The sequence below is a fragment of the Neodiprion pinetum genome, chromosome 4 (assembly GCF_021155775.2).
Source record: "Neodiprion pinetum isolate iyNeoPine1 chromosome 4, iyNeoPine1.2, whole genome shotgun sequence".
In the NCBI taxonomy this organism is placed as follows: Eukaryota; Metazoa; Arthropoda; class Insecta; order Hymenoptera; family Diprionidae; genus Neodiprion; species Neodiprion pinetum.
The window spans coordinates 17,150,658-17,161,648 of record NC_060235.2 but is presented as its reverse complement, the minus strand read 5'-3'; the positions used below and the strand labels follow the sequence as shown (position 1 = coordinate 17,161,648).

General features: G+C 43.2%; 1 protein-coding gene across 1 annotated transcript; it reads right to left on the bottom strand.

Annotated features, from left to right (window-relative positions):
* Window positions 1-467: 467 nt before the first annotated feature.
* On the bottom strand, window positions 468-10,500 carry LOC124218060 (uncharacterized). Its single transcript, XM_046624425.2, has 2 exons — window positions 9,648-10,500; window positions 468-3,301 (listed from the first exon to the last, which is right to left on the bottom strand). Exons 1-2 carry the CDS (start codon window positions 9,677-9,679, stop codon window positions 1,273-1,275), a joined length of 2,061 nt encoding a protein of 686 aa, XP_046480381.1. The 5' UTR covers window positions 9,680-10,500; the 3' UTR covers window positions 468-1,272.
* Window positions 10,501-10,991: the final 491 nt, after the last annotated feature.

Here is a 10,991-nt window from a genome sequence, read left to right as displayed (position 1 = left end):
CAAGTATGTTGTTGATGTAGGAGCGTCTCTTATTAATTTGTTGTTGTAATAGGCCATGAGGGTAATCATTCGATCTTAGTACATTGTATATGAGCGCCAGGTTTTTTTCCTGGAACTCTGTACTAGCTAGTTTGATAGCTCTGTCAACAAGGTTACAGATGGTGCCTATTTTGAAGGACAAAGGATGGTGAGAGTTAAAATTCAAGTATCGTTGTGACCATGTTTTTTTGTGAAACCAATCTGTCTTAATATTATTATTGCTGTGTATCAACAATACGTCTAGGAAACTGATGGCATTATTTTCTTCTGTTTCGATAGTAAATTGTATTCTAGGATGGTACCCGTTAAAAATATTAAGAATGTGATGTATTTTTTCATTTGGAACAGCGGTAAGAATATCATCCACGTATCGAAAGTAGAACGGTAAATTAAAACCTAGATCATTTATGCAAGAAGTTTCCAGGTCTTCCATGACGAGGTCTGACAGGATTGGGGAAAGAGGAGATCCCATAGGCAAACCAAATTGTTGTGCATAAGTCTCGTTATTAAATTTAAAAATTGCGGAGTCAAAACATATTATTAAGGCTTTTTCAAGTTCACTAAGGGGAATTGGGATCTTATTTTCTAAAGAATCCCAACGGTTGTTTATTGCACGCAAAGCGAGATCTGTAGGAACATTAGTAAACAGTGAAATTACATCTAAAGATATTAACGTGTAATTGTCCGGGATAATCAATGTCTTAATTTTATCAACTAATAAAAAACTATCCTTAACTCTCGAGATGGGAGGTTTTATATTGGTGGTGAGCCATGAATTGATAGTTTTGGCTAAGGTATAGGTCGGGCTATTAACAAATGAGACTATTATTCTTAAAGGGACATCCTCTTTGTGGATTTTTGGAAGCCCATATGCGCGTGGAGGAACACTATTGTCATGCAAATATTGCGCAACGATTATATAGGTATTTATGTGTTTATTCAAACAGAGAATTGAGTGATAATTGATAACAACAAATGGTAAGATGAAGCGTTAACGTTATATTATATTTAATTAGACGTGCGTTACGCCTGGAAGCAGCATTGAGACTGCTCACACGGCCTCTCGCCGGGCTCGGCGACAGTGCATATGAAGTGCATAATCGCGTAATTTGAGCACTGCTGCCGATAAGAAAGCCAAGCGCATAAGGCGGGCTACGCTGCATGATAAATTTTGTACTCATCTAAATGATCCCCGGCATGTTCCTACGAGAGGATATAAACTGTTACATTTCATTAGAAATGTTCCAGCTCCATCACATCCCCCGACGAAGACAAAGGCGCGTCCCTGCGGCTTCTGATTTCTCGTAGGATTCTTTCGTTACGTTTAGCCTGTGTCTCAATCCTGCGTTTTAATTTCCTTCGTTCTACTACTTCCAAAGCAGAGGGATTCCTTTGGCAACAATATCCGGCGAACGCCGAAATATAGGTTGGTATATTAAATTTCCACAGCAAGAGTAGAATAGACAAGACGGATATCGTTCCAGAAACGACAGCTATTGATGGGATCCCTATACCTTTGAAGTTAGCCCATGTATTGTTGACCCGAAGGGTCGCTTCGTTATTCGCGAGGACACTCTTAAGGTCTAAAATGGCTTGTCCTTGATCCTTGAGGGTATCCAAGTTAATCACGTGATGCAATACAATTTCCCGGCCTGTTACAAATTTGTTTAGCGGGGAAATGGTATCTGCATGTATTTCTGTTAATTGAGAAGACATATGTTCTACGATTAATTTGACTCGCGTTTTCAAAGTTTGAAGTTCGCAGCTCTGATTCGTGGTTATCAGGGATGGCTTGGTGATTTGAATAATAAAAGTCTGCATTGAAGCGCATGTTATGGTTACCTCAATTGGCTTCGAAGGTAAGATTATTTGCGATCCCTGCGTTCTTATGTAAGCAATATCTGTGACGAGAAAACGACTCAGAGTGCATCCTCGTGGTATGGGATCAGTTATTTTCTCACAAAGTTCAATAGTATCGTTGCGATGTCCCACATCGCGGTAATCACCAATGAAATAATCGGTTATCTGTTTCAGTTGAGAAAATGTGACTTCTCTTATAAAATTCTTACGTACTAATTTCAAAGCATATGTTGGGTTAAGCGTTACATAAGTGTGATTTATTCTTACGGGTACCGGGGTATTCTGAATTATTACCCAAGGTTCCTTCTCTAAGTAAGGCACTGTGAGTATATAGATAAGTTTGCCTTTATCTGTGGTTATGGTTAAATCACTTATTTTAATAAATTTCTCGTAATTTTCCTCTTTAATAGGTATTAGTGTCTTTTTGTCATTGGCGTCGAAAGCTTGAAGAGCTGTCATAAGCTCCTTTGGAGTAAAAAGGGTGTTATCGATGATACCATGCCTTCCTAATTGCACGGCAGTCATTACCAGGTCGATTAGTCGTTGCAGTTCCTTAATTTCAAATAAACTTAGAGTTATAGCTTCCATGTATTCCTGATAAGCAAGCGTTTCGTTACCTTTTATTTTTAATGATTCTAATTGTCCCCATACAGTTTCCAAAGAGTGTTTAAGTTTGAGCTGATTTGTGTTCAAGATATTAATTTGGACTTGATTGATGTGCAAGGACTTGGTTACAACAAGATTTAGAGTGTCCGTTACATTTTTTAGTGAGGCTAGATTCCCATTAATTATTTCCAAATCATCCGCGTCAGCAGTTCCATAGATTGATTTTTGGATTGTTCCTAAAAAGTTAAACATTCCTCTTTTCGGTCTGATGTTTGGCGTGAGATAAGATTTCCTTAGGGGATACATTTCATTTGCCAGGCCCGTCAGGAGGACATGTTTTCCAAATACCGCCTCAGCTTCGCGCGAGGCTTCGTAAGTAACATCGCCCGACGCGAGCGCTTTCGGGGTACTTGTTTTGGTTCCGTGGGATTGAGATTCCCTTAATTTAGAGGGGCGACGCATCATTTGAAGAATAGGCGCACCCAAGTCTAAAATGACTTCCAAAATATTCTTGTGTGACGAGGCGCGGGCAAATTCTAAATCTAAAGCGTCCAGGGCGGACTGGGCGAGGGATCGCTGACCAGGGTTCCAATGGTCCAGATAGGTATCCCATATCGTCTGGAGGCCTCCGAGTTTGTCGCGAATGTCGAGTAATGGTTTGGTGAACCCACTTGCGTCAATGGATTGGAATATCTTCCATCTTTCCTGGTACATGTATACTTTGCCCACTTCCTCCTGGAGTAAAGTCCCATTGATAACTGAGAGATCGAAGTAGGCTAGGGACAGACTGCTACACCTATAACAAAAGAAACTAAGACTCTATTCCGTGGAGATCCAATCGTTACCCTGAACCCGTTTTAGTTTAATTCTAGGGATTGGATCGTTTTCCCTTGGTCCGGTGTCGTATTCGTAGTACGGTTTGGTATTATTCAGATGGGTCTTCCAATAAGACGCTGTGGAATCATCCGCGGTTTTCTTGTAAGTGATATTTCCTTTTTGTTCGTTGATCTCGACGACGACGAATGGTCCATTCCAAATCCTTTCCAAGGCGTTCTGTCGCGTATGGTTCTTGATCATTACTTTATCTCCCACTTGATATAAAGGAGTTTGTCGTCGTGTTCCTTGGTCCACTTGTTTTTGGTTTTTCTCTCTGGATTTGGTAAGCCAGACCAGAGCTTTCTCGAACCGTTCCTCCCATTTTCGTATCCACAACATTTTCTTACTAATCACGGTTTCCAATCGGTTTTCGCGGAAACCGTCAGGATTGTTGGCTTCGTGACAGAACATGAGGTTGTGAGGCGTTTCACCTGTTGATTGATGAACGGAAGTGTTATAGGCACGTGCCATTTCTATTAAAACCTTGTCCCAAGTGTGTATTCTCTCTTTGCAGGCAGTTCGAATATAGTCTTTCAAGACACTATGCATTCGTTCTATAGAGCCGTTCGACTGCGGGTGATATGCAGTTGTGGTGATATGTTTGATATTACAGTGTTCGAGAAAGGAATCGGTCAGCTCGTTACAAAACTCCTTTCCCATGTCCGTCAGGATTACTTTGGGGCACCCGAAGTTACCTATCCAGTACTCTGATAGAGCCTTGATAACTTCTGTCGCGGTTTTGTTCGTAAGTGGGGCACATTTAATGAATTTAGTTATTGAATCCTGCATCGTGAGGATATATCGGTGTTTATTCCAAGATTCGACCAGAGGTCCGACGATATCTATTGAAATTTGATCGTTAGGTTTTTCAGCAAAGGTTTCGAAAAGAATAGCGGGTGATTTCATTTGTATCCTTTCCTTTTTATACATCTGACACGTGGGGCATGCCTGGATAAAGGAATTGATATCATTCTCCATACGTGACCATACGGCCGTTTCTTTTACTCGGTCAATTGTTTTTGCTAGGCCGAAGTGTCCATTGATGTCGTTGTGAGCGCTGGCCATGATTTCTTTCTGTTGCTGTTTGTTAGGCACATCCTTTCCTGTCAAGCAAAATGATATGTCTGCACCTGAGTCCTGACGTATCCTCTTGAGATCTTCGATGATCGAATTGGTTTCTTCTTTGGTGGTTTTCTTAGGGTCAATCCAGAAGTATATCTTTTCGTACCTTTTCGGATGAATGTAGTTTCTGAGTTTCTCACGTCTATCCGTCTGATTCTTTGGTATAATCAGGGTGTTGTCAGAGGCATCCTTTTCTTCTAGGGTAATCTTCACCCATTTGCCGTCCTCCCCTTTTCGATTTCGGTTGGGAACGAGTTTGATGTGAGATTTTGTTCTGCCTGTTGTGAGTGACAATCTCTCGATGTCAATGTGGCGTGCGGCAATATGGTGGACCCACTTGGGATTCCTATCAATGGGTGTGATTTCGTATAGTCCCTTTTCCAATTCGGTGAGTTTTCCGAAGATCTCTTCCTTTGTGCGAAAGACTCTAGATAACTCATCCGCTACTACGTTACTTTTTCCCGAAACATGTTCTATCAGGAATGAGTATTCCTCCAATCTTAGTCTCCAACGCAGCAGGCGTTGACTGGGGTCTACGCAATTTTTCAGCCATACGAGTGCACGATGATCGGTGCGGATGATGAAGGGTTTATCCGGTGTATTGAGCAAATATACTCTTAGTCTCTTGACGGCCCATACAACAGCAAGCATCTCCTTCTCTGTCGTGCTGTAATTCCTTTCCGCATCATTCAGGGTTCGAGATAAGAAATATATGGGGTGGCCGTCTTGAGATAGTACCGCTCCAATTCCATCGTTTGACGCGTCGGTGGTTACGACGTATTGTTTAGCTGGGTCTGATCTCACAAGTATCGGTGGTGTGACCAACTTTTCTTTCAGGGTTTCGAAGGCTTCTTGGCAGGCTGCTGACCAATCCCATGGGGTGTCCTTTCTTGTTAACCTTGTTAATGGTTTCGCTAACATTGAATAGTTTTGTATGAACTTTCGGTAATACCCCGTCAAACCAAGGAAGGATCGAATCGTCTTAACGTTGACTGGAACGGGTATCGCTCTGGTCTTTTCCGGATCTGGTTTGCTCCCTTCGTCAGTGATGACATATCCGAGGTATCTCACTTCAGTTTTCATGAAGGCGCACTTCTCTGGCTGGAGTTTCAGGTTACATTGTCTCAAACGCTGAAATACGGTTCTTACATTTTGATGGTATTCTTCCTCCGTCTCACCAAAAATTATTACGTCATCAATGTAGACGCAACAGATCTTCTGATTCAATCCTCTCAGCGCATCGTTCATCATGCGTTGGAAGGTCGCAGGAGCGTTCTGTAATCCGAAAGGCATTCGTTGGTATTCGAAATGCCCGTCGGGGGTTGAGAAGGCAGTATATTTCTTGGAGTCAGCAGCCATGTTGATCTGGTGGAAACCTGCGGCCATGTCGACAGTAGTAAAGAACTTGGCCCTTCCCATGTGATCGAGTAAATCCTCGATTATTGGTATCGGATAAGAATCCTGAACGGTAAGTTCATTAATCTTCCTGAAATCGATCACAATTCTATACTTGGGCTTTCCGTCGGGGCCCGGTTTTTTGGGTACAACCCAAACTGGCGAGTTATATGGCGACTCGGATTCCGTTATTATTCCTTGTTTCAACATTTTCTCAACTCCCTCTTTTACAACCTGCTGGTGCAGCTGTGGAGCACGGAAACTTTTCACATTTACAATGCGTTGAGGATCTGACAACTCGATGCGATGTTCAGTCATTGAAGTTCCATTGACCATGTCTTCCTCCTGTAAGGCAAAGATATCGCTGAAATCCTGAAGAATACTCCAAATTTCTTTCTGGTACTCTTCCGGTAGGTGTTTCAAGTCGACAGTATGTTGGAGCGCCTGCTCTCTTTCATCACGTGGTTGTTGCCATACACCCGGGGTTGACATACTCTTCACTCGGTGGACTTGGACGTTCTCCAGTCCGAGCTCGATATCTTCGTCTTCAGCGGTGGTGATGATTCCATAAGCCGTACCATGATTGTTCGTGTGTACAATCTGCACCGGGATATTTTCCATAGGCATTCCATCTTTATAGACCATGCGTAACATGAGATCGAGATTCTTTTCGTCGGTATCGATGGCAATTTTGTTCACCGAATTTGGTTTAAATCAAATTTTTCGGTCGCTACTAAGGTGGTGTATCTTATTCTTCAGGGTGAGCGTCGAGGCATTCAACTGGAAATCTCGCCTCCTCATAAACGGGTTTCCCATGATTCCATCTTCTTCGTCAGGCAGATAATCGTCTGGTATAATGACGAATTCGTCCTTTAGCCCCATGTGAGTTAGTACAGCAATTTCATTCGCGGAATTTAGCGCTTTGCCAGTCTTAAAGGAAATTTTGCGTTTGATAATTGGACAAATTTGTTTATCCGATGGATAAATAACCTTCCGTTTTATGAGGTTTATTGATGCACCTGTATCGACCATAAGGGCTACTCCTTGCTTTGTTTCTCCAAATTTTATTACAGCACACTGTAGTAACCCCTGTGAAACTGAACATACACGGGCTCCTGTTGGCACTCGTCCTCTAGTTCGTCCTCCTGTCCCTTTATTTCCTCTTCCTCTGACTGGAGTTCCTCTGACGTGCAATTGACTTGGTCGTTGGGCGGTTTGTCTTTGAGGCTGGCGTTTTGAAAATTTGCGTCTCGCTTATTGCCGTTAGTATTACGGCGTTGGTCGTTCTGTGGTCGGCGCGGAGCGTAGCAGTTCCGGCTGTAGTGTCCTCTGGTTCCGCAATTATGACATACTGCTTGTTGTTCATGGGCGGTCCGATGTGTGTTACAGGTGTGGCATTCACATCTCTGGAGTTCTTTATCTTCATCTTGTTCCGCTTTATCGTGGTGGTGGACAGACGCTGGTGGTCGAGGAGTTGACCTTGGCGAGTTCGTCGAGGTTCTTTGTTGTACCTGGAATCTTCGCGTATCTGATGCGCTGCCTGGCCCGTAAATTTGGGACTTGTTCCAAAACGTGGGTTTCGAGGCTGTGTCGTTACTGTTCATCAGCTGTTGTTGATGCATTCGGAAATTCAATTCCTCGCCTTCGGCTTCTTTCGCGGCCTTCTGGGCTTCTAGTAACTTGAAGTACTGACGGTTTTTGACTTGATGGAATATCCTCGGATTAAGTCCATATAGATAGTACTGGCACACTCTATTTTCGAGGTCTTGAAGATTAGGATCGATGTTCGCTCGTAGTTGTTGATTCGAGAAGGCAGCTACGAGGTCTTGGTAGATCTGATTGAATTTGAGATTGTAGGCGTCCACCGTGTCGCCCTTTTGGCCTGTTCTGCCAAGCTCCATTTCCAATGTGGTGGCACTTTTCTCGACAATAACGGCTGATCTTATGACTTCGAGTAAAGTTGGGATTGTACGAGGTCTCCTCTGGTTGATGGTCTTCTGAAGAGCTCCTCCTGTCTTCAAGCTGATTACCATGCTCAAAAACGGGAAACGTTGGGTTGGCATAACTACCATATCGGCGGCTTTTACTTGCATGATCCAAGCGTGTACGTCTTCGCCTGCTTTACCTTCCAGTCTGCAATCAATCATCTTGATGGCTTGAAACGCGGGTAGGAAATCTTGGATCGCATAGGGCTCGTCCGCTGGGCGATTTGGTTCTCCGGGGTATCTTCCGGCAGCATCGGGGCGTAGGCTGACATCATTCAAGTAAGCTTCCGTTCGTGCATACGGGCCTGGGTCTCTTGGATTCCGAGGGGGAAACACGTCTCGTGGTGGCGCAGTTGCCGGTAGTTGAATTCTTGTTTGGTTTCTTCGCGCAAGTTCCTCAATGTTTCTCATTATCTCTTGCTGTTGGCGTAAAGCTTTGGGATCACTCAGCAACTGGGACATACTGAACGTCACAGTGTCCGGACGACGATGTGGTAAAGTAGCAGACATTTCCAAGGCTCTTCGAAGTTCATCCTCTTCTTGCTGTTCTAGACGACGACGCGGGACGTTGTTACGGGTATTGCTACCAGTACCTCGTGGGATTTCGTAATCCGTCGGACCATTAGGCCACTGTGGACTAGGCCTTGGTGTAAGGCGTACGTTCGGCATCCGTGATAAACGTCGGCTTTCCTCGAGAACGCGTTGCAGTGTCGAATCCGTATCCGACAAGATATCATGGTTTACATTGGCTCGCGCGGTGGAGAATCGGTCGTTTTCTAATGAGCGATTTTGGTGAAGGGTCGGTATTGGCATCGCATTTATACCTTGATGGTCCGAGTCTGAATTGGCTGGGGAGCCCACCTCATTGATGCGCGGCGTCGGTGGCAGCAATCGGTTTTGAGCGAGCCCGTATAATGCCGAGTAACGTGGTGGGTTTGTTACGATTGAGGGAGCTATCTGAGTAGGACCTTCCACCTCTGATTCAACGAGACGCGCGGTATCTAGTTGAATTCGCGGTATCGCTCCGGTATGGTTTCCGGGCGGTCTCAAAATATTAGAAACATTCGGATCATCGCTAGTTGTTAAGCGATAATAGTTATTGATTGCTTCTCGATTGGTATTACTATTTGTAAGAGCTTCCTCTTGACGGTTTTCTTCGGTTAATTGGTTATTCGGTTGTTGCATTTCCTGAAACATTTGGTTGGTGACGCTTTCAAGCGTGTCTTCGGGACGCGGAACTGTTTCAGAGTTTCGATTTATTTCTACATTATTGCGACGAATGAAGTCGTGTTCACGGCGTTCTTGATTTCTCAATAGAATAAAACGGGTAACCTCTTCTATAGGCAAATCTTCGCGGCGAGCAAGTTGACGCGCAGTTAACCTCTCTCCGTTTAATTGCTCTAGACCAAGACGGTATCTGCCCATTGCAGTTAAATCATTACGTTCGGTGGCTTCTTGTAGCCTATTCACAAGCTGAGTCATTTGGTTCGTCAAATCCCAAAATCTCTCTTCAAACCGGGATTCAGAAGTGACGGATTGTCCATCTTCTGCAGTCTCAACAATAGTGGGAGGTACTGCCGATCTCCGGTCATTGTTTTCGTTCACGTCCATTGTGAATTTATTTTTAAATTTACCTTGAGTCAAGCTTTGACTTTATTTATTTGAATGATTCAAGTTTGACCATCAAATTCTTAGTTTCGATCACGATTTGTCCTTCGATAAGTTTATGGTGACTCGAGTAAGTAACAAAATGCTTGTACTTACGCTAGGAGTAGCCAAATTGAGGTGTGAAGCATCACACTCGAAGATCGTGGTAGCCGTCGGTACGAGGCTTCGATGTCCTGGAGTCTCTGACAGGCACCGGGGGCAAGAATATAAGAGCGGTTCGAGTCTGAGTGTCCTTATTCTCACTTCACTTCACTTAGACGGTTTAAACGCGAAGTTTATTGTATCTAAGGAGTGCAGAATTTTATACTTGCTTCCTTTCCAATAAATACACAAGTTTACTATGGGAATTGTCCAGTGTAGAATCAGGCGGTCTACACTCAGTCCCTGGTTATCAAGCGGTCTACACGCAGTCCTTGATTGTCTACGCAAGGCGGCCTTTCACTCTATCCCTTGCTAGGTACAATTCGTAATAATTACTTATAAACGCGTAGCCGAAGGTTCGTGCGTGAATTTATTGGGCTTATGCACTCACTTCCAAAGTTCGTCACTATGATCTGGCCGTTTGATACGCGCGCCGCGTTCGTTGGTTTAAACCGGATCCTGGCAGGATCGCCAAATTTGTCATGCAAATATTGCGCAACGATTATATAGGTATTTATATGTTTATTCAAACAGAGAATTGAGTGATAATTGATAACAACAAATGGTAAGATGAAGCGTTAACGTTATATTATATTTAATTAGACGTGCGTTACGCCTGGAAGCAGCATTGAGACTGCTCACACGGCCTCTCGCCGGGCTCGGCGACAGTGCATATGAAGTGCATAATCGCGTAATTTGAGCACTGCTGCCGATAAGAAAGCCAAGCGCATAAGGCGGGCTACGCTGCATGATAAATTTTGTACTCATCTAAATGATCCCCGGCATGTTCCTACGAGAGGATATAAACTGTTACATTTCATTAGAAATGTTCCAGCTCCATCACACTATTGTACGTAGAAATGTTTCGATGTAGATTTTTAGTTATAAATTTAGAGGTAAACCAATTAAAAGAGAGCTTATTCACCCTATTTTGTAAGGAGTTACACAAATCATATCTAGTAATTCTATACGTAGTAGTGTCAGAAAGCTGCTGTCTCATTTTTTCATTATACGTGTCTCTGTACATGGCAACCGACGTATTACCTTTGTCAAGAAAGAAAGCTAGAAAAGTAGTAGATGTTGAGATCCCGTTATCGTGTCGTGCTTACAAATAATATTCTTAATTATAAAATTAGTGTAAATTTCTTCAGAATTTTAAAAGAAGCTTTTTCGGAATTGGTTTTACAATTTTTTTCTATTTCAGTGGTGGCTAAAGAAATCTGCGAAAAATTCCAACACTGTTTCAAGTCGATTGAAACCGTGGTTTTAACATCATACTAAAGAATTATCGAAATCGAA